The 25,061-nt window shown below is 35.9% G+C and overlaps 1 protein-coding gene across 4 annotated transcripts in view; it reads right to left on the reverse strand.

Moving 5' to 3' along the window:
- Nucleotides 1-1,935: 1,935 nt before the first annotated feature.
- The window catches only part of Vps13c (vacuolar protein sorting 13 homolog C), a 153,378-nt gene continuing 130,252 nt past the window's right edge, over nt 1,936-25,061 (reverse strand). For 2 of the 4 annotated variants that reach the window (XM_004855710.4, XM_004855709.4), the window contains 12 exons: nt 22,448-22,581; nt 20,719-20,800; nt 19,663-19,776; nt 18,836-18,911; nt 18,347-18,510; nt 17,072-17,117; nt 14,251-14,374; nt 13,477-13,591; nt 8,798-8,886; nt 6,368-6,491; nt 4,439-4,522; nt 1,936-3,944 (listed from right to left, as the gene is read on the reverse strand). In XM_004855710.4, coding sequence (XP_004855767.2) covers nt 3,840-3,944; nt 4,439-4,522; nt 6,368-6,491; nt 8,798-8,886; nt 13,477-13,591; nt 14,251-14,374; nt 17,072-17,117; nt 18,347-18,510; nt 18,836-18,911; nt 19,663-19,776; nt 20,719-20,800; nt 22,448-22,581 — 1,257 coding nt within the window. In that variant the 3' untranslated portion in view covers nt 1,936-3,839. Of the gene's footprint in view, nt 3,945-4,438; nt 4,523-6,367; nt 6,492-8,797; nt 8,887-9,573; nt 12,807-13,476; nt 13,592-14,250; nt 14,375-17,071; nt 17,118-18,346; nt 18,511-18,835; nt 18,912-19,662; nt 19,777-20,718; nt 20,801-22,447; nt 22,582-25,061 lie in introns of those variants that run through there. The other 2 variants (XM_004855712.4, XM_004855711.4) reach the window with 1 other exon arrangement.

The raw sequence follows: 25,061 nt of genomic DNA on the forward strand, positions 1-25,061 counted from the left end.
TGTGCCCTCTTCAAGTATGGCTGCTTAATTTAAACGGTCTATAACTGCTTGCTTAACTAATTAGCAGCAATATCCTCTGGTGAAGCTAAAACTTTATAGCTTAGCTTCTATTCAAGTTGCAAACTTTGAACACTTGCTTAAAGTCATGGACCATGTTTGAAAATACCGAAAAATGTGAAACCAGTCACAACTAATAAATAGGCGTGGTTGTATTCCAATAAACTTTATTTACAAGAACACATTATTTGGCCTTTGGGGTATTCTTTCCTAATTCACTAGTAATATCTACTTAATAATGGTAACAATATTTTAAAAGGCACTAAAAAAAAGAAAATAAAGTATAATAAGACTTAAAAGGTGGCAGAAGAGGAAAGTGGGTTATCTAAGAGAAAAACTTGTACCTTGTGTTTTCTACAAAAATAACAGAAATAGCAAAATCTGAAATGTAGTGTTGAAATTTATTTATCATGGAATTTAAACCATAATTAGGAAATTTTAGGCACTATAGTTAATCTCGGCAGGGGAATCACTTGATCTTTCTTCAAGTTGAAAAGAATTAATGCTAAAAGAAGTAAATCCTCTGAACAGTGTTCATTATTATCTTAGTGAATACTATCAATCTAGAGGACCATGTTGGTTTATTTTATTACTACCATAATCATTTTTTTCACTAGAGATCAACATTATCAATCATTTATTCCGGGCCGGAGATTTAGCTCAGTGGTACCGCAGCCTGCCTTGCAAGCACAAGGACCCAAGTTTGACCCCGGTACAAAAAAAAAAAATCATTTATTCCAACAGATGATGTTTACTTTACATACAAAAGCGACAGAAATCATTACATTCTTCTGTCATATTTTCTTGAGTATCACAAATCCTTACAATGCAGAATCAAGTGGCAACATTTCCGTCTCCCCTATGTCAGTGCTGATTACTTTGAACACATTATCAAAACAACTTGCTATAAGTATAAAACGAAATACCAGCATGCTCTGAAAAGGGAGGAAAATTGTTTCTCGTGGTTTCTCTCATATCCTATGATTTTTCAGAAGCAAATTTAATAATGGAGAATTCCATGGGTATACAGATTGGTGAGGTATGATCAAAAAGTTACTGTACTGCCTAAATTTTTCAACATTTTATTACAGTAAAAGATACAATGGCTTTAAACCACCTCAAAATACTGTCCCCCTCACTTAGAAGACACTTACATTATCATTCCTGTCACTTTCTGGAGCGGTTCATCTTACTGTGTATAGAGCTGCACGGTCGTGGCTGCCAATACTAACAAACGAAACATACATACGAAGTTTATGCTACATGAGACTTTTCTTACAAAGCTTACGTTTACTCTTCTGATTTTCTGTTCTCTTGATGTGGATTCTCCTGCTCTACTAGACTCCACAGAGTGAGGCTGTGGGCCTCTTCTTCCCACTGGATAATCCCCTACTGGGGGAGCTTGCAGACTTGTAGTCTGAGCCCCAGGGGGAAAGACAGAAGAAAAGAGAGAATGAGTGGAGGGAGCAAGGGAAAAGAGAAAGGAGACTGGAGAGAGGTATCCTATACTCCCATGCAGTGTAAAGGTTCTGCCCAGCCACTGGGGAGTCTGCAAGCCAAAGTGAACAGGGAGCATCCAGAACAGGCCTATGGGTGCTGAGGACTCACGGAAGGCACCAGCTCAATGCAAATGCGGCGATGGACTTCACAGTGTAGCACAGGCTCCTTCTTTGCAGCCCCTACACTGGGGTCTGTGCCACAGACCCTCGATGTTAAAGGGCTCTGGAAAAAAGCTTTCCCTGAATAGGATCTTTTAAAGTTAGGCAATTATTAATCTAACTTCTCACTACTGCAAAATTGGAAGAGGAAAAGAGAAAGACAAAAATTAAAAGCAAATTTTTACTTGAGTATTTAACACAAACTCACAAGTTTGCACACTTATAAACAATATTTCAAATGTTTTATTTGTCTCAGAATTTATATCCAAGTAATTGACTTTGAAAGTATTTTTTTAAATACGACAGACCTTACTACACTTTACTGACAGATTCCTTCTCCTCCAGAGGATTACATCAAAAATGTTGCAAATATTAGATAGTTCATTTCTAAGCCAACTAAGATAATGAGTTTATAGATTTCTATAATTTTTCTTAGTTCAATATTCTGTACATCCACTTATAGAATACACTATCAGTGCAATATAATTTCCTAAATATTTAGGACACTGTCAATAGTTGTGATCCATATGAAAATATAATCAGATTATTTCAAATTCCTGATTAAGTCATTTTTAAAAACACAAAATAGTAGAATACCTGGTACAAAACTGTCTTGTTTTAATAAATTGCCATTAACCACTAATACAGAAACTTGGTTTTTAAAGATAGAAGTTTTATATACATGTATATTACTTTTATTCACAGAAATTAAAGACAAATGATGAAAAGGCAAGGACTATGACAAACCAGACCTCTAGGGCTGTAATCACTGCACTCTCTTCTGCAACACGGGGAACATTCTTAGTTTTATGGCCAGGTCTTAAAAAACATGAACAATGAATGATAACAGACCCAATACCACACATCAACAAAGAGACCAAATCAAGTTTTTGCACATCTTCATTTCACCACTGATTCAATGATTTGAAATAAATTCTATGTTCAACACCATGAGTAAATCTTAAAGTCCTCCCAAATTAAATACTTGCAAGTATTTTTAAAAAAGTTTTGAAAGTCATGTGTCTTTGAAGAAAGATGCAGAAAGGATAAAAATATATTGTCTTGAATTGATGCCCTAACACCTGCTCAAGGAAAAGGAAGGGATACATGTAACATTTCTTCTCCAGTACTGTTATATACACCTACTTGTGCTTTACTTATATATAAAACAACTGGTGATTTTTCATTTTCCCTAGTATTTAAAATACATTTATAAGTATGCACTAGAATCAAATGTTAATTGATGATGTCCTTGAAAGTCTTTTAACTTCTAAAAATACAAAAATATTGCATGTTACATATTTCTGAGTCCCAAAAAACTTAAAGTGCAGTGTCTTCATTTATCAGCAAATTACAACCATGTCATATGAGCTCATCTTAAAAGAGCATGTAAATAACTTTTAAAATTTTATGTTACATTACAGACAATTGAGTATAGCTGTTTTAAGGTGTGATTGCCCACGTTTCTTTTTTCTAGTGCAAGGAAGAAAACTAAGCAACAAAGCAAAATTTGTGCTATTAGGAGAAAATCATGTTTTCATGAAACAAAGAAAGACAGAAAGAAAGAAAGAAAGAGAGAGACAGAGAGGGGGGGGAGGAAGGAAAGAAGGAAGGAAGGAAGGAAGAAAGGAAGAAAGAAAAGAAAAGAACAGAACAGAACGAACATGTCAGTTCTCCTTTTAGTGGCTTTTCTTCAGTCAATTATCTGGTTTACCAAAAATGTTCTCTCAGTTCAATTACTGAACAAATTACTTTTAAACAAAATGTCAAAGTGTCCAGCATACGTCTTTGGCTAAAACCTTTCAGAGCACACTAGTCATTCTAAACTCATTCTTTAGCAGACTTTAAAAATAAACCTGCTGCCCTTTGCTTCATGTGTTAATGAAAATTTCAGTCCAAGTCTGAAGCGATATTTCTTCGAGTCTGACCCATTCAAGTGGCAGTCTACAGGTGGACTAATATACACATGATTGCAAAATTAACTATCAAAACTAAAAGCTTGGAGAAGGAATCCAATATTAGCTACTCTAAAATAATAAACCTAAACAACTGCCTGAAAACTTCTCTTTAGCAGGATACAGAAGGGTGTTTTTTTCATCACTACCAGCCCTCTGGGACTGGTGACTATGACAACGGTACTTGGGACCTGAGACGTTTCACTGACGACTGCTTCATCAGTTTTTGCTGGTGTCTCCTTGACTGTGCATTCTCAATGGCACAAAAGGCTCTCTGTAAAATAAAAGCTGCATTATGAACTGGAAAGACAAGTTCAGGCTCAACTGGTGAAATGGAAAGGAACAAAAGCAAGCGCTGGAGCTCGCAGCCCAGATCCCGTACTTAAGGACAAGGCTGCCGCTGCACACATAATGCAGATACAATCTCTGCATTCTAGGGAGTCCACGGTTACTCTACGCATGTCTACCCAGCCAAAGGTGTAACCACAAGAGCTTTGGGGAGAAATAATGGGTGTTAGTCATAACAGGCTAAAGGGGCGCTCTTTATTTTTTGAGACACTGGGAATTGAACCCTGGACCTTGGGCATGCTTGGCAAGTGCTCTACCACTGAGCTATCTCCAATGCCCTCTTTGATTTTTGAGACAGGCATTTGCTAAGTTACTCAGGCTCTTCTCAATCTTGCAATCCTCCTGTCTCAGCTTCCTGAGTCAGTGCGATTATATGTGTGTACCACCACAATGAGTAAGGGGTTCTTTACAACAGCTTACCTGTGCTGTGGCGGTATCTTTCAGGTAAATTTTCCGAAGACAGCCTGGACTGGCACCATCTTTTTTCTGGAACAGACCTTGCTCCTGTTTCAAAAGAACAATGGCAAAAAAGACATTACTCTTGAGAAGAAAAAAAAAATCACATCGCTTCTCGGCCTCTTGGCTAAGATCAAGTGAAGAAAAAAGATCACCACCTTTAACTGGATGCTTAAATGTCATCTGTGTTTCACAACCACTAGACTACGTGCATCTACATATTCAAGTATGATATAAAATAAATCATCTCAGTACCAAGAGTGATTCCATATGTAAGTTGTCAGAATTTATGAAACTGGATGAGTGTATAAAATAATGGCTTTCTGCAGGCTATGATAAATAGCCTACAGAAACACCACTTGATAATTCATCACATCTGACAAATCAAAAAGCCCTTGCTTCATTCCCCTGGCTGACAGACCAAATTCTCACATAATATAAAGTACACTGAATCAACGCCTACCAATGATGTGAAAGAGCAATGGCAAGTGAGGAAATGGCCAAGTATATGTACAGCAACACAGTATGTCCTGGCCTGGAAACTGTGTCACACACCAAGTTATTCTCCAGACTGTGAACCTGCAAAGAGGTAATGCTGAAATACGAAAGGGAGGGTGATACGGCGGTCCTTTCTATTTGTAAATTTCCATGAAAAGAAAAGTAAACCCAAAGGACAATGGTACTTTAATCTTTATTAAACTTCTTGGTGAATGCTTTTCACAAATTCAGTAATGGGAATAATAACACCATTATTATTTAGGAAAAACAAAGATAACTACAGAAACTCTCATACTTGGAATGACAATTTGAAGGGTTGTTGAGGGATGAAAATACATTTATAACATATATAATAAGATGCTTCAAAGTTAAGTGAGTTGAGAACTAAGCAAAATATGAGGTATGATTTTTACTAGTTATTTACTGTGTAATTAAAAGTTCCTTCTTAGAAAATTATGGCAGGGAAGACAGGAAAGTATTGTCATATACTTAAACTGTACTAATATTTATAAATGCCAAATATTACAAAACAGCTATTTTAGACATCTTTATTTTTATCAAAGTATTTAATAATTGCCTAAAAAATTAAAAAGGGGGTTATTTCCAAAAATGGCTAACATTCAAAATAAGTACCCATATGAAGTTTAAAAAAAACCTTTTATGTTTAACTGTACATAAAAAGGCAATACTAGTGTATCAGTATCCTCATTCTTCTGATAAACTAGCATTTTACTCTATGTAATCTGTCAAAAACTATAGTAGCACATATAACTTAAATCGTGTATCTTTCCTTATACCTGCTCTGGTTTGGATAAAAAGTGTCCCTCAAAAGGCTCCTGTGGGGCCGGGGATTTAGCTCAGTGGTTCTGCTGCCTGCCTTGAAAGTGCAAGGTCCAGAGTTCCATGCCTGGTACCAAAAAAAAAAAAGGCTCCTGTGTTCAGAGGTGGGGCTTTGGGAAGGTGATCATGGAGCACTAACCCTGACTAACCCACTGGTGAGTCCATAGCTGAAGGTGCTGCTCGGAAATGGGGCCTGGGGAGGGAGTGGGACAGTGGGCCGCCTTAGAAGGCTATATTCTTGTGTGAGTCCCCCTCTCCTCCCTCTCTTGCTCTTCCCTGCTCACTTTGCTTTCCAGCTACTATGCGTTGAGCAGCTTTCCTCCTCCATGCTCTTCCACTACGATGTTCCTGCCTTGGAATCAGCCAACCATGGACTCAAACCTTTTCTCTTTTAAATTGTTTCTGTTGGATATTCGTAGTGAAAATGTGGCTAACAGCACCTCTGCACAGAGTAACAGTAATAATTATTCCTTCTAACATATCTTGTAGTTAACTGTAAAACAGAAAGTACTGGTTTCCACCCATTTAATGAATGTATAATTCACAGTTGCTTACCTTAACTGAAATCTGGAGCAGATTCTCTGTCACACTAGGAGGAAGTACAAAATCTTCAAATGGACACTGCCAGTCTAGAAACATATGGCCCATTATCTCAACTTCCTTTAGGCAGAGTACTCGCCTACCTCGCAAAAGAAAACAAAAACATACAGGTACTGATGAAGACATGACACATGATTAGCAAATATGACACTTGCTATCTAACAAAGTAGACGCTCAAAAATTCCCATCTCCACAACCTTACAGAATTCAGAAAAGTGTAGCTTTTATTTTTTAACTGACCAAAACCCTGAGTGGGAAATCATCTTTGACACGCATAAAGAGTGGGTTGTACTCTCACCTGGGAAGCAATAAAAGCAGAAGCCTGTGAAAATATTTCACTTGGAAAATTATTAATTGCTCTTTACTGTCCGTCATTTATGTTTGCTAGTCAAGAAAGAACGAACTGGAAAAGTCACAAACCTCAAAAGTCAGCAAAGATCCATTTTGAGTTTGCTAATAAACACCAGATCTGGAAACTTTAACACTAATATACTCTATCACAGAGGAAGTATCTCATTTTACTCAACAGCAATAAAAAAAAATAGTGGAATGTTGAACAGACACCCACACTGACCTCCCAGGCTGAGATTCATGACAACTACTGATATAACTATATGTTTAAGGTCCTATTACAGAAAACAAATTAGTGCAGTAGAAGGATTGTTACTCCAACAAACACGGAGGATGTGAGAAAAACAATGAAGATAAGGTTTCTACTTGAGTCTGGAGGGAAAATAAACGCGAGGAAATGCTACAACACCCGAGGAGTGTGGTGACAGAGGGGTTGGAAAACCCTTGGAGTGTGGGAGAGAGGGGGAGGTCATACTGGCACACGTGACATCAGCATTGATGAAAGGAAGGAAATGACAGTCCAGAGGAAAAGCACAGTGACAAATATAGGGTACTAAGAAGGGAAGACTTATTTGAGGAACATGGAGGTCTGCAGCTGGAGTACCAGATATATTCCATGGCGAGAAAATTAGCTCAGTGCCAGATCTTGAAGGGCCCTTTTTCTTTTCCTGTTTAAAGAAATATTGACTTTAATCTATAAGCAACAGGAAATGATACAAGTTTCTTATTTTCAGAGTCAGGGCTCTTGCAGCAAAGGGAGGGGAGGTGGCCCAGGAAGTTCGTGCGACAGTCCACGCAGCAGACATGGAAAGCCTCAATGAAAGCAGTGCTGCCGGGAGGATGAGGAAAGGGCTGGACTCTAGGTCTGCAAGGAGTAGCCACAAACGGCCCTGCTGATTCATGGAGTGTGGGGAACAAGCATGGGTGCTGGCACTGTACTGTATTTATCAGCAGAGGTGCGACTGAAATTTGGGGCTGGTCTGGGACTACGCTGAGCACTACAGGAAGTTCAGTGTCTACAGCCCAAGATTAGGAAGGGCCAGTGGTGTCCTCCAAAGACTATGACAACCTCCAACACCCCCCACCCTGGAACCCAGTGGAGAATCAGACGGCAGGGCTAAGAGCTAAAGACGGGTGTTATACAGCATAGTGCCAAACACAGTTCACTAACCCAAATATGTTTACGTTTGTTTTTCTTCTCCTGCCCACCCCAATAATATACTACTGCACTCCTACAACTGTTTTATTCTCGTACTTCTGTTTCACCTTTACCAAAGTTCCAGTCTCAGGAATCCTCTTCTGTTCGACACACTCCCACAGGGGAATCTCAACTCTGCATTCTTACTCTAACTCCTATTGTCTGTCCATCCATCCATCTCTGTCTCCTTGACTACTGAGGCATCCCTGCCTTGAAATCATAAAGTTGTCAAACTCAACTAAAAAACAAACAAACAAGAAACTCATCATCTTTTTCCTCAAATTACTGTAAGTAGTACCAACAGCTTTTGGCACTCAAATCTCAAACCAAGACAGCTGCAGTCCCTTCTCTTTCATTTCCTATCAGTCACCAAAGCCCTTCTTTTCACCTTTTATTCTCTCTCTCACTCTTCTAGTCTAGCTCATTACTTCCTCCCAAGATCTGGAGTCACTGTGGTGGTCAGAACTCTGACACGGTCTCCAAGAGCCCCCATCCTCTAATACACTGTCTCTATGTTCCCTAGGACCCTCAATATGATGAATTTCATTCCTATGACTACATTTTCTTAGAAGGCATAGGTAACTTTAAGCAAAAACAGTTTGTGCAGTAGGTCTCCACCACATAGACTGCTTAAATCTAGGTCAAATTCCAAGAAGACAAAGATATTCCCTGTTCCTAGATAGGCAGACCCATTACTGTCAAAACGGTCATGCTTCCAAAACTGACACACAGATTGAGTGCAAGCATTCCTCACACAACTACAGAAAAGAATCCTAAAATTCATACAGAATCAAAGAGAACCAGAACAACAAAACCATGTCACTTGAACTTCATACCTATTTGTAACCATAAAGACTGTACTCTTGCTTCCAAGAACAGCACAGTGGTACTGGTAAGTCTCTCCTTCCAATTTTTTTATATGATTCTGAAAAGGAAACAAGACTCAAAATTTGGAAAGTATATATATTTAAGTAATATTTGTATAATAGCTAATATATAATCAGTATTTAGAACAAATCTATTAAAGTTAAAAGTACAATTCTACATACTGGCACATGAAGCTAGAAAAATTTTCATAACACATTTATACATTAACTTCCACTATTGTCTTAAAAGAAAATTATGTATTAAATGCATACCAAGTGATCTTCTGGTAAAATCAATTTTGTTGTGTGATAACGTAGATATTTTAAAATATCTACCAGAAATAATCACACTTTAAATAAGGAAAAAAAGAACACATGCTAACACAAAACTACTACACTGACATTTCAGTGGTTCTCAAACTGCTGCCCACAGTGAAGACTTTGGGGTGGATCTATGAACTACCTAACAGAATGTAAAACTTTGAAAATATGGTTCTGCAACATTTTTTAGAGGACAGTGCATATTTTCATTAGGTTTTTTGAGGGGGCTAGGTGAAAAGTTAAGACTAAACCAATGATTTATATAGAGGTGGATATTAGGCACATGATAAAATTCTAAGATAACTGATGATTACTGTTTTTGAATATCTGCTTGTATAGATTAAACTCACATTTAAAATTATATTTCTGATAGAAATTGCAATAATATTAATATAAACATGATTTTCTAAGATTTCAAAATATTTGGCTTGATTTATTTCTAAAGAGAAATAAGCATAAAATAATTCAAGTATAAATCATAGCACATTAAAATATCTATTTTCCTTTTCAGCTATCTTAAAACTATTGACTTGAATTAGTCAACACACATTAAAAAGCAACAAAATGGTTTTTTATAATGAATACTAATAAGGTATCATTAATAGCAATATCTATAATACATAAAGACGAGAGGATAACATATTTGAAAATACAGAAGATAAACATACTGAATAAGGTCATAACATTTCATAACCAAGAATACAATATCAATATTAAAGGAAACTATCATCGATATAATCACAAGCAGAGAAAGCACACTTGTAGCTATTACTCTAATGCCTGAATACACATTTTTAAAAGATGCTGGTCCTCGGTCATTCCTTGCAAATTACAAAGGCCATGAACAAAGCAGAGAAACCTGCACAGACCTGGGGCCGCAGCCTCGGAATGAGCCTAGTAAAGGAAGCAGTGCAGCTTCCATCGCAAGGGGCACCTGCTGCCCAGCTCCCCCGTGAACTGGCTAAATACTTTGGTCACTTAAGCCTCCATTTCTTCAAAGAGAATATAGGAAAAGAACATAATAATTGTATGCATTTATTTTCAGCTTGAAATTCAAATGTTAAAATATTCAGAGATGCAAGTACAAGAAATAATATCGACTTATCTTGTATACATTTCATTAATTATTGACTATTGTGCTTCAACCATCTAAAGCTTTTAAAGTGTTAACATCACCCTTGCACGCTTTAGCAAACCCTTCTCAGTATTACTAAAAATCCACTACGCTCTGAGATTCAGAGGGACATAACTACTGATGGCAGGAGGAGACCAGAGCTGTTGATAAAATCTCCACTCTCCCTTCTCAGGATGTAACTTGAGGAGTTTAACAATAGTGTGCAAAAGTTCTTTACCCAGTGACTCATTTTTTTTAGTTCATTCTAAGCAAATGACACAAGATATGAAAAAGCAAAATGTACATTGATGTTTATCATAGCATTATTACTGTTAGTAAAATAATAAAAACAATTTTAATACCATGAATTAAAAATAAAATACATGATGTAAGGTTACCTAAACAGATGGTAATGCAAGAATTTAAAATGTTAATGAAGCATTGCTAAGATTATGGAAAATATAATTAAAAAGGAAAGGCAAGAACACCATTTTAAATCTTGTATACTCTGAACCAAAACAAATATTAAATATAAAACTGGCTATGCACATATGCATACATTAAACAGTAATTATCCTAGAACAGAGGAGAAGCAGAAGATTATAGGTTATGAAAACATGGCACACGAAAATTTTAAAGCTAAGTATTAAAGAGCACAGAGCAATACTCAACAGGAAATAAATGGGGATCAAAAGACCACCACATAAATTACAGTAAGATGTGAGACGACATCATTTTACACTCTAGTACTCTTTGCTATTTGCTTTTTATTATATTTGGTACCTTAAGGAAATGTGTTTTTAAAAAAAATATCTAATATAGTTTAAATAATCAATAACTACTTCTTACTCAAATAACTGAGCACAGCAAGACGGTAAGGGGTGAAATGACCTAAATTTCTCAGTATTTGTGTTTGCCACCCTTGGGAAAAAATATCAAGTCCTCTCAATATCTATATTCTATTTCTTCTAGTAATTATAATAATACATTATAGTTTAAAGGGTTGTCTGATAACAAAAATTAATAAATCAGACAAGATGACTATATTTAGATAAAGTTTCTTGAGGTTTTGTACTTACTGACATACATTTGTTTTAAAAAATGACAAGGAAAAGGTTAGTAACATAAGGAATTAAACTAACAAAAAAACAAGTAAATAAGAAAAAAAATCTTAAAATACGGAAATTCCCAAAAGTTAAGTCTCAATACAATTGTGATATAGCCAAGAAAATTAAAAATCCCTACTTTTATTCAACCATCTAAGGAAGGGTAACTTTCTGACAAGATAGCATCTTGAATTAGTTACTGTGCTTGATTCTCACAGAAAATTGTATACGCAGTGAAAATTCTGCCTTCTCTCAATTATCTAGCCACAAAAGAAGTTTGTCAACTACTTTTAAACTTCATATGTTTTGCTCTACTTGGTCCCTTAAGGACAAAGGTTGTGTGTGCTGGGGCGGGGGATTAATCCAGGGCCTGGCACATGCTAGGCAAGTGCTCTACCCATGAGCTACTTCTCCAGCCCCAAGAGCAGCAGTCTCTCTTCTTCTGTGTACCTAGAACTCTCTGGTCTTTGGACACCATGTGTTTTCTGTAAAGTGCTTGTTTTAAATATGAATCATTCAAAAGCCTGATTATTCTGATAACCAGTTTAAAAAAAAATACAATCCAACTGATTAGTTGTATGTTAATAGTTTCATTGTGTTCAAATATACAACACATTAGAAATCTAGGTTTGGACTTTGGTTTCAATTCTGTGCAGAGCATACAACTGTGAGATAAGATGCTGCTAACCCAAATTAAACATTTCCATCATTTATTAAAAATTTTTTACCTAATTACATATTCTATTTCTATTTACACTAATTAAACCTAAAAATTACAAAGCATAACAACAAAGAGGTTGGACATTTGAAAAAGCATAAATGCAAGATTGAGAATGTATACAACATGAGATAAAAGGGGAAAAGGAAACAGTCTCAAAATTCATGTGACAACTCTCATCTGAAATCTTAAGACAGACTCAGAGCAACTGACATTTCACTTACTAAAACATATGCCCCCAATTAATTGTCCCATAGCTTGGGTAAATTTAGTAATGTGTAAAGCAAAAATTTATGTAATATTCCACCATCATGACTTGTAAACTAAGAATACATTCAACAGACCAAATACAAAAACTATCCTTTTTCAACTTTACCTGAAATCCATATAAACACAGTAAAATTTTCAAAATGACAGTAAAATTAATCTGCTTCAAGTCTGTCTTTCACCAACTAAATGGAGATCAGCAGTTTCCTTCAACCTTTCATCTTTTATACTGATCTCTTATCTCTAACATCGTATTACCAGATACACTATCATTTTCATTTGTAGTCAAACTCTATTATCAAAAGTTCAGATGGAGATGAGAGTTGTAAGGACAATTTCACTAAAGCTGACTCTCAATCTGACACACACAGTCAATAGCACAGTTTGTTTCAATTTAAGGATGAAATCAAGTAGTAGTATAGGAAACATTTACTCTTGTACTTCCAGTTCTTGCTGTGTAGGCAGAAAAAGAAAGAAAATAAAGTTAGACGCAAGCAAAAAGATAAAATGGACTCACATACAATAAAAACCAAAGGCCAAAAAATGATTAAGTTATTTATTTTAAAGTCAAGGAAGAAAAATATTAATAAATTGTCTTTGGGGGGAAAGTCAGTAACTTACTTATGTATACACTGTTTAAACATAATAGTTAAAACTAAAAGACTGCAAACCTTAGAGGTTAACAAAACTCTAACTGTATGTTACCTTTTCTCTTCTCCTCCAGTTATGTTTACCTGAATACATCTAGATTTACAAAGTAGTGCCAATAAACTAATTTGGTGGGGAGAGAAAGAAGCAATGAAATTCCAGTAATTAGCTACAAAGCAGGAAACCAAAGCTAACAACGTTATTAACTAAATGAATACAACCTATGACTTCTTTTAGCATTATATCTTTTCTGCACCAAAAAGCTTTGCTCCTGCGCAGAAAAAAGCTCACCAGTTATTTACATTTAACATGCTATGCTAAAATAAAAAACAATCAAAATCTATTCTACAAACCACGTATAATCCTTCAGTGAAGTTCATCAGTCAGGAACATTTTTTTTCATTAAGTTTATAATCCTGGTTCTAGGAATCCTTAAAATTAAACTATGCTCATGACCATGAAGAACAGAACTTACCTCAAACAAGTCACAGCCCTCCGACTCCTGTCTGTCGTATGGACGGATGATGCCATCCTCCTGGATCAGGCGAGGGGGGCGGAGGCTGGACACTTCCTCAGCTGATTCTGCTGCCCTAAACAAGGAGCAGAAAATGTGTAATATGTGAGAATCCTCCAAAATAAATACAAATACACGTGTTGATTAAACATACAAATATCTGATAAAAACCAACAATAATGTATATAACCTGCTCCAAATAAAGCAGAAAGTATTAAGTCCAAATCTGAATCCAAATCTCCTAGTCTCTTCTAAAAGAAAATGTCAAATAGTAAAAGTAAAGAGTAGGTCACCAACTCTTTGTTTTCTTGGTGTCCAGCACAGTGCTTGGCATATGGCAGGTACCAATAAACATTTGTTTTTTGGCACCTACCATCGTGGTCATGGCACACAAGCTTGTAATCTCAACTACTCAGGAGGCTGAGGCAGAAGGATCACAAGTACTGGACCAGCCTGCGAAACTTAGCCCTGTCTCAAAATAAAAAATAAAAAAGGGCTATGGGTACAGATCAGCTGCACAATACCCCTGGGTCTGATCTTCAGTAATGTCAAAATAAATAAATATATATATTTGAAAAAGAGAAATTGAACATTAAAAGAGTCTTTTCTTATTCCTTTCTGGTGGCCCTCTACCTTGTCAAGCTGGCATAGCTTCCACATAGACCTAACTATCCTTAAGAGTGGGTGAACCATCCAACCCATTTCTGAGCCAGCACTACGAGTGGCAGAGCTCACCTCTGAATGCCCTGGAAGGCACTGCTGGCCATGTCAACGATCCCTCCAGTTGGGCGGGCCACAGCACCCACCAGCCCTTTCCCAATTCCTTTAAAAAATCCAGCAGCTCCCTCCTTTTTGGCACCTTCAGAAAATGAAAGACAGTGAGTATACAAAGATATTTAAAATAAACAAGTTTCAACTCAACAGGCACATGAGCCAAACTCAGAAAGCTACAAGAACTGGGCTTTCCTGAAGAAGTCAAATTTAATCCTCATATGAGAAAATTGTGGTCCTCAAAGTGTGTTAAATGCAAATTCTTGGGCTCCAAACCCTGACCTCCTGAATCAAAAACCCAGAGGTGGAGGCAGTGATCAGTGGCAGTAAGCACTGCAGATAATCCCAGCCAGGGGTGTGCAGGTTTGAGAGCTGCTCATTAGTTTAGTCAGCACCTGCCACTGGAAGGCTTGAGAAATGACCTGAAAACATGCTTATTTTTTATGACAGTCACCAAGATTTTTCAAGCAATATACTTTTAAAAATCATAATAGGTTAGTTGAAAAAGTTAAATCACCACAATTTTTTCAAAATTTGTATCATACCTCAAAAGAAATGCTGGCTTCATTAGAAAGCCCTCACTCTTTGCCCAACTCTTCCTCATCTGATCTACCCACTCCCTCTCCAGACCCTGGCACCCACCTAGAGATACTTTCTATTTCACCAGATTTGCCTATTTGGAACATTTCACATAAACAGAATTACTCAGTCTATGGTCTAGTGTGACTGGCTATCTCCAATCCACACCATGTTTTCATGGTTCATCCATCTTGTAGCATGCACTAATGTTTGATTTCTTTTCATGGCGTGATAATATTCCATTGTACAGATATGCCATATTTCAATTACTCATGCAACAGGTGAAAGATAGTTAGGTCCTTTTGGCTACAGTGAATATGCTGCTATGATAAAAGTTTTGTTGGAACATTTCTTTTCAACTCTCTTGGGTGAATACCTTAGACCAGAACAGAAGACTCATACGACAGTTCACTCTAAGCCTTTGGAAGCAGTCAGATTCTTCCTCCACAGGAGTTGTACTACTTTACAATCCTATCAGCAATGCACGAGGTCTCCAATTTTCCACAATGTCTTGATTTAGCCATCTTAACAGATGTAAAGTGGTACCTTTTTTACTGTGATTGACGTACACTTCTCTGACGACTAATTAGATGTGCCTGTTAGCCATTTGTACAACTGATCAAAAAAATGTGGTGAAAGTTTAAATTTGAAAAAATATTTATAGTACAGGAAAAGACACATTGCCAATAATCTCCCTCAAAATACTTCTCCCTCCTCTAAGCACACTCTTCCCATCATTCTTGCCACTTCCTGAAGCAGTTCTGGAAGTCCTCTTTCATGAGTGTCTTTAGTTGCACTGTTGTGGCTGCCTCAGTGTTCTGAATTGATTCAAAACACTTACCTTTAACGGCTACTTTAACTTTGGGAAAGAGCCCAAGGTGGCATGGTGCCAGATCCAGTAAATAAAATGGATGAGGACACAGTGATGTTTCTAAAGCATGCCCTCCCACTGGATGGGACTCAGCTGCAGCAGTCACTGTATTTTTACCACACCTTGTAAGTACACCAAAGAGAAGTTCCAGAACTGCTTCAGAAGTGGCAAGAGCAACAGGTAAGTGTGTTTGAAGCAAAGGGAATATTCTGAGGGGAAATAACGGCAATGTCTTTTATTACACTAATTTTTAAAAACTTAAACATCCATCATATATTTCAATCACATCTCATATATCTCATTTGGAGAAATGTCTATCCATATTCTTTGCCCATTTAAATTGAGAGTTGTAAGAGTTCTTTATATATTCAACATACAAGTCTTTTATCAAATAAATAATTTATAAAAATTTTCTCCCATTCTGTGGACTGTCATTTCCCTTTCTTGATGGTGTCAAGGCATAAAATTTTTAAATTCTGATGCAGTATAATCTATCTTTTTCTTTTTTTAACCTGTGCTTTTGGTGTCACATCTACAAAGCCTAAGCCTAAACCAAAGTAATGGAGATTCGCTCCTGTATTTCCTTCTGAGTTCTACACTTTTGCTCTTATGTTTAGTCAGGTATTTAGCCTATTCTGAGGTCATTTTTATATACTACAGTGTAGGTAAGGGTCCAATTTTATTCTTCTTCACATGTGGATATCCAGTCGTCTCAGCACCATCTGCTGAAAAGACTATGCTTTCCTTATAGATTTATCTTGGCACTCTTGCCAGCATCAATCGACCATAACTGTAAGGGTTTATTTCTGGACTGTCAACTGTCAGTTACATCCCACTGATCTATATGTCTATTCTTACTACAGCGTTATACTGTAACAAGTGTTAAAATTAGGAAGTGTAAGTCTTCCAAATTTGCTCTTCTTTTTTCAACTGTTTCAGCTATTTTGGGACTCTTGAATTTACATCTAAATTTCAGATTCAACTTGTCAACTCCTGCAAAAGAGCCAACTGGGATTTTGACAGATTGCATTGAAGAACATGTACCTTTAAATGAGACTATAAAAAAGAAAACACAAAAAACCCCAAGTCAATTACCAGCGAGGATCTCAAAAAATCTAGTTTGCTGATGGTCCTGATGAAAACAGCATTCAAAGTCTGAATTATAGTCTCTATTTACTGTCTCGGCTTTCTGAGGCAGATACACTAAACAATTTAAGGCTATGAATATAAAATTTAGTAGTTTTCTCAAATATTTTGTAGCAACCACGTCTATTATGTTTATCAAGCATCTACTCTTCAGATTTTTTATACTGGATGGAAATATTCTCAACCTACCTTCCACAGGTTTTTTTATTATTCCAGTCATTCCATCAACAACTCCCTGAAAGAGAGAAATCAATCATAAAGACTCCCAGGAGAGAAGTTGCTTAATTTTAAACTAACCACTAGAGGTCGCTACAAACATACTAGAAACAATTAAAAATTTTAAAAGACTGAAGACCCTCTTGGTAATGTAAACGTGTGCATACATTATGATTTTTAATATATTAAATCACAGAAATTTTTAAATGAAAACATCCCACAGAAGTAAAAGGTTACAGAAGAAGGAGAAGCAGAACAGATAAAAGATCCTAAATCTGGCTCTGTTACCTGTCAGCTGTATGAGCATGGACAACTGATTCAATCTCTGTAAGCGTCAGTTTCCACATCAATAAAACTTAGTTGAGTGAAATGATCTAAGATCTAATTATACATCTTAATTAGATTACTGTTTAATTTAACGGAAGTGTACAAAACTAAAAATAAAGGAAACTCTCAAGGACAGCAAATAACCTGACAAATACAGCATTTCAGAGAATGTAAGACACAGTTTTTAAAAATCACTGGCTCAAACAGCAGTTGCAGTTTTCTGAAATTATTCTCAAAATTAAAACATTATGTAGGTACACATTCTTAGTAACTGTCAAAAACAGGAGCGTAAAGTTACCACCATATTCTATATGTCTCTATGTCAAAAGGACAAAGATGGGATGAAGAACACACTAAACTGAAAAGATTAGCTATTTCTGGAAAGAGGCAAGGAGTGATCAGAGTATTCTAGCCTTGCCTGTATTGTTTCAATTGCCTATTAAAAGAATGTATACGTTCTTATAATTATTTATAAGGGGAACATTCAAACAGGACCTGTATAATTAAGCAGTACTCAAATGTTGCCCACATACATTTAAAGTTACTGAAAAGTAGGGAAAGGCAGTTTGCACTTTGTCACACTTAACTTCCACACACTCCTTCCAAGGAAATGGGTGGCTGAAGATGCCCTGAAGAGCTCCACCTCCCTCAGGGAGCCTCTTTACCACCCTGGTGCTCAAGTACCACCATTCTGGTTTCACTCCCGCTCAACTGAAAAATTATGTCTGGTGTTTGAGGGTAGCTCTTTAGGGGGAGTATGAGGAATGAGGAGAACAAAAAGAAAACCATCAAGGCCACAAATTATCCCTACTGCTTCTTGGACAGACCTAGACACCGGAGTTTCCAACAGCATCTAGACCGCATACTTCCAAGTGTACATATAAAGATGAAGGTTTCTTGAAGATGGAGCAGGAGACTTACTAGCAGGAAGCCCTTTCCTCCTCTGGCCAGGCTATCTCCAAAATCTTTAGGCTGTCGGCCCATCTCTTCTCGTCTCTTTTGCTGATATTCTTTGTCCATTGTAATTGCTGCCAAACCTTTCCCAACAGAACCAGTGATTCGAGATACAACTCCTGCCGCACCACCTGCCAAAAGCCCAGGGGAGGAAGTCAAGCCGGTCCCATGGAAGGCATCCTCATGACGCACAGCATGCAACTGCTTTAAACTAACAATTCTGTCTCACACAAAAATGAATTTTTTTTGCCATCTATCAGTATTTAAGCTACACTGACTCACGAATACAAAGACACATTTAAGAACTAGCAGGCCAATATTAAATTATTTTCCATTTTAAAAAATGAAAACATGTCTTCTAAAAGAGATTAAATGATCCCACTTATTAAATATAATTTTTCATGAACAATATATTCTATATTAATAAAATAAACATACTTAAATTGGTATACATACCTACTGTATGTCCAAAGAGACTTCTTACTCCAATCACTAATCCCTCAGCAAATTCTTCAGGACCTTGAACAGCACCCTGGCCCAAAGGAAGTTCACTATTTAAAATTTAGTTATGTTTAAGACTTTTAAAATTTCAGGGTTTTCATGAATACAATGAGTGTGTAGAGATCCATAAAGACTAACATAAAGTAATTTTTATCTTATATCCCAAGTATTAACAGAACATTCGCTTTGATCAAAGATATTTTCTATCTACAGGACCTGAGAAATTTCTGCGACAGAAACTAGACAGACATAAATCACTGGCTTTCATGTAAAGTCAGCCTCACAGCATAAAGCTGTATCAGACTACAGAAGCCAGCTGCGCTGCTAACAGGACCAACTGAGTCCATGTATTTTTGGCTCTCTTGTTCTCCCACATACTGCTTCATCCTTCCAAAACCCTCCCTACACTGGGCTCCCGGTTTCTTTAAAGAGAGCTGGACAAATGAGAGGAATGCTTGAATACGAAAGTAAGTTGGTTTTTAATGTCCCATTAGTCCTTCCTACAGTGGTGCAACAGCCTCAAAATAATCTTTAATCCACTTGGCATTCTAAATATTCTAATACCTACATTAAATCCAAGAGCATGGGCATGTTTCATTGTCCAGATAGCACTACAAATGCTCATTTAATTCTAAAGCTTTCAATGCCATCTTAAGTACTTTTAAATAAATAAGTAAAATTGATTATGTAAATATTATTCAGTTCCTAGACATAATTAAAATAAAAATTAGTCATTAAAAAATTTTTATACCCATACTTAAATTTTTCTAAAAAATCAATACCTGGAAGGGTTCATAGAAAAATGCTTCAACTCCTTCAGACAGACCTCTAATTAATCCAAACGGGTTTCCAAGAACATCTAAGCCCAACACAAGGACATACATCTGTTTCAAGAACTAAGGAAGACAAAAGGTAAACTGAGTCCTTTTGCAGCTGTTCAAAGAAACAGCATCACGATACAGTAGTGGGGAGGGTATTACAGATTAAGCTTAGGGTAAAGAAAAACTATGTGAAATAACTACCACCACATCCATTAACTGATCTTTCACTGCGTACCAGGTGCTATACTAGCATGGCTTTCAAATTAGAACTAAGTTTGAGGTACAGTCTGGTCCTTTAGCAGCTACGAGGCTTTGGACAAATCACGCAGTCTCTTCTCAGCCTCAGCCTCCTCATCTATAAAATGGGAAGCTACATCAACCTTGCATGGGTGAGCATACCTATTAAATGGACACAGAATTCATTAATGGTTGTTGTTATTTTTACCTTACCATCAGTATTACTTTTAAACTACATGGAAAATAATTAGAAACTAAAGCAAAAAATAAGAGGAATTATATCCTCATTTGAACATGTAATTACCATAATACCTAAACATACTACAGGAGAAAAGATCTTTCAGCAGGAGATGGAAAGAGGAAACCACTTGTAGTCTCAGGGTACAGCAATAGCACCCGAGGAGCTGCACACCTATAGACCCACAGGCTAACAGATGTGCAGGGAGGAAACTAGTCCACAATTTCTCTTGCAATTCCACTACACTATGTTTACAAACAACAGTCTCCGAACCCAAGAGTAATGATGCCAAAATCACTATTCTTTCCCAAAGTGGTAATAATTACAAAGGGAAAAAGGCACAGGAGGAAAATTTTAAAACATGTGTAATGGTGGTAGAACTAAAGAACAGAAATTAATCATTTAAGAAAACCATTAAGTAATGAGATTATAAATTCAAGTAAATTATGTAAACATTACCACATTTATAAGTCACATGTAAATGTTTTATTTTGATATTTTATTAAGTATATTCCTTACAAGCTACTCTGATAAGAAATTACCTGTTCACTGTAGTGCCTAACAACACTCCATACGAGCTGATCTCTCTTGTAAAATTGGTATTGTATTTCATAATAAGCAAGTCTGGGAGGAGAAAAAGGAAAATTTCAAGATACTATGATTATATTCTGGGGAAAAAAGGTCTTAAAATTTCAGTAATAGCTAATTCTAGTCACAGTTAATTCTTTCATTCTTAACTTTGTACTGACACAATTTATGGCTGAAATCTTAATATTATGGTAAATTATTATAAATTATAAAAACAGCATTCTCATGTAAGTTTATGATAAATACATGAATGAGTAAACAATTTTTAAAAGTCAACTACAGTCTCAACACTCTAGATTTTTTCAAGTTTTCTCTTCATTTCCCACTTTTAATTCTTTTCTATATAATTATAAAGTATTTAAAATATCTTATGTGCCATGTTTACATTCAAGCGTTGTGGATAAATATTTCTCTTTATCTTTACTCAAAATTCCATGAAATCACTTCGAATAGGCACATGGCATTCCACTGGCATTCCATATGACAGTATTAAAATGATCGACTCTTCCAAACAAGTCCAATTTTGTATAATAATTAAGGTTGCCACACGTATGTTGACTATAACTCACTGGTTGCTCTTCAAGATTGTTTTTTGGACTAAACTCCCAAAACAGAATTATGGAATGAGAGACCACAGAAACAGACTTTTGATATATGCATAGCTTTCCACTTACACTGATAGCATACAAAAAATGTCCATTTCTTAGGCCTACCCCATGTACTACTACAATCACTCAAATTTTAAAATTTGTGATAACTTGTACTAACTTGCTTGTACCTTTGATAAATAATAAAATTAGACATTTCAAGTACTGACCAGTTACTTTATCTTTCCTTTTTGTGAGTTACCTCTTATTGTCCACTCACTATTACACCACTGTAATTTTTAGGGTTTTCTTTTCAATGGTTAATATTAAGACTATTAATCATCTCTACATCGTATCTGTCATGTTTCCCCAGCTTTTGTTTCAATCTTCACTGATTTTACTATGAAATGTTTAATTTTTATGTAGTCCAATCTATTTTGTATTTTCCACTGAGATTTTTCTCATTGCTTTTAAGTTCAGATTTCTTCTACTCCACAGATCTGCTAACAATTAACTATTTTTCAAGTCTTTTCAGTTTGAATTTTACTCAGTATTTTATCCTTTGTTTCCTATGAAATTTAGTAGTGCATATGTGAGATAGAAATAATCCAAAAGAATTTTCTCCCAGCTAATTCCTTGTTTCAATACCACTGCTGAATATGCAGTGCCATAAACAGTTATTAAGTTTATATGTATCTGGCATACATAAATATCCTCATATTAAAGGTGGCAAGTAGTTCTTCTTTCTTTGCTTCATTGTATGGTTACACTGAAATCTCATCCCACTGCTATATATTTCTAAATACCGTTCTATTTTAAATGGCCAATTCATTCACAGACCATACTAAAATCATTAAATTTTTATTCTATACTCATATTATGTAGATATGGGTAATCAAAGAAAATAGAAGACTCTTCACCCTTGTTATTATCAATAAAATAACATATCTACAGACTATAATCAGAAATGGACCAAACTCTTCAAGTAGTAAAGTTATCAATTTCCTAAGCTAATATTAGACAAATGGAAAAATTAATATGGAGAAGCCCGATCTTGGTATAAATGCCTTCCAATGTACTGAAACAGAAGCCTTACTTGAATATAAGATCATCCACATCGGTCAGAGTGGCACCTATGCTTTTCAGTAGCAGGTTGACAGAATGAATTGCAATCATTTCCTGTTTCTCTGATTCTTCATCTCCAGAACTCAAAGACAGACTCAAATGCAACTAAAAGAGATGTAACATTCAATAAACGAAAGTGAAAAACAAAAAATTTACATAATAGGAACCAGATCTTCCAATACAACCGCGTGTATCTTTCCTGCACACAATATAGAGAACAATCCACTTATATCTGTAATCATTTATTTTTTGATAAAATACAAATGGTCTGACTCAAAAACAGAGCTGTATTTTCATTCCAGGTATATAAATATCATTGTGTTACCATGAAGGAAGCAAAAACTTTTTTTTAATTTATATATATATTTATTGGTACATTTTAGGTACAAAATACATTTACATTTATCATTGGGTGTTTGTACCAGAACATGATGTATCTTAGTTTTTCTTTTTTCTCCCATTACCTGTGCACCCTTTACCCCCTCCACCCTTCCCTATTTACACAGAGTTTGATTCCATTTTTTTTTCTTTCTCATAATTTTTCCTTTCCCTTCTTCCCTTTCCCCTTCCCCTCCCACCACCCCTACACCTTTGGACCTTTTCTTCCTATTTCAAATTATCAATTATTCATTTTAATCATTTTAGTCCTTATTTACACTTTCAGTTTCTCACACCAGAGAAACTATTCGGTATTTACACACGTGTGTCCTATTTATTTCACTTAAGAGTATGTCCTCAATATGCATCCATTTAGCTATAAATGTCTCTAGTTTCTTATTCTTTATCGCTGAGTAGTACTCCATTTTATAGAAAAACCACCACTACGGAAATCAGTATGGAGATACCTCAAAGAACTAGGACTAAAGGTCTCATTTGACCCAGCTATTCCCCTACTGGGAATCTTCCCCAAAGAATGAAAAGAATCATACGACAGCGATATATGTGCACCTATGTTTATAGCAGCACAGTTTGTAATAGCTGAAACTTGGAAACAGCCCAAGTACCCATCGACTGGAAACTGGATAAAGCAAAAACTCTTTACAAAAATGGGATAATTATTTTAAGAAGAAAACGTCAACTGGCACACAGTCTGCCAGCCAAAATACCAAAGTATTTATTTTCATCCAATTAAGGTACATAACTCATGGCAACAATTAACGGTAACAATTATGTTATAGTTATACCATAAAAATAATTAGCAATGGCATGACAATTATGGAACAATTAGCAAGTTGCCAAACAAGTATCTGAAAGAGTTATAATGTTTTCAATCTCCACAGGGCCTTCAACTTGATACTTAAACAGGAGATTTTTCACCTTCCTAACTGGCTTCCATTTTATCCAACAGCAATATTAGTGCAATAGAGTAGGAAGACACAGGCAAAAGGTAATTCAACACATGTAAATAAAGCAGATAGATGACTCTCCTTTCTCCTTCTGTACTCCACGGACATTTTACCTGACCTGTCTAGAGCTCAGGTAAAGTGGACTTGACACAAGGCCAAGAAAGCCCATTTTTATGTTTTATTTTGTTTTTCTTTACTGTAGTGTCCACCCTTGTGCAGTCAGTTAAGTGTTGGGATCCAGTGTTAGACTCTACCTCTCCCCTAAGGCAGTCAACATGGATTATAAAAATAATTGTGGTTCAAAGTCTTCATTACCCTACTTCATGGCATAATTCCCACTGAGTTCAAGAACATGAATAGGCAAATTTATCAATCTTCTAATACTCCCCAGATTGTAAATTTATCAATCTTCTAATATTCCTCAGTTTGTAAATTTCATGAAGTCATTTCATATCTAAATAGCAATTTGGATAATAAGCATTCAACAAATTTTTGTTGAAGGTTATTATTTAATCCCATAAATGATTTCTACTTACTAATGAGAAAGAAACTGTATAACCTATCACAAAAAACAATGCCAATTTTAAACCTGCTATTATGCATGTGTCTAATACCAAATTAATCAGTATAAAATAATAATCCTATTTTATAAAACCATTCATTTAAGCTCAATGAATACAACTGAAAATAAAATGTTGTAAACAGTTTTTGAGAATGTAAAGGATCATCAATATTTTACAGAGTTTCTTAATTGTAAATCCGGCCCATTACACAAGTTTAGAGCATTATGGTTGATAGGATTTCTAAATTTACTAAGTAGTCATCTTTCCCTGTAAAAGCTAAAAAGAACAAAAGGGGGAAAGGGAAATGGGTTCATAAAGTACAAATTCAGGCAAGTGAAAGGGATCCAATTTTCCACTCTCTCGGTTACAATCAAATTTTGGAAGGGGGAGAAACCTCACATCAACAGTATACTACCAACTTCAGCGCTTTCACATTCTGGTTAGGGCAACCATTATAGCTTTCTGTTTAGACAGTGATAGTAGTTACAAAGTGCAACCAAAACATTAGATGTTGGTGAGCACTTCTACACTTAATTAAGAAATGCCTTTGTCAGCTTCTTGAGTAAAGGGTTATTAATTCAAGACTAGAGAACATGCTCTAGTGGTTTCTCTGTGGGAATTATGACTGTACATCTGTTACAGAGAACTGTCTTAATTATTACCATTAATCAAAGAC

This window comes from Heterocephalus glaber, unplaced genomic scaffold (assembly GCF_053883595.1).
Source record: "Heterocephalus glaber isolate CG9 unplaced genomic scaffold, H.glaber_assembly_v1.0 deba00001689, whole genome shotgun sequence".
In the NCBI taxonomy this organism is placed as follows: Eukaryota; Metazoa; Chordata; class Mammalia; order Rodentia; family Bathyergidae; genus Heterocephalus; species Heterocephalus glaber.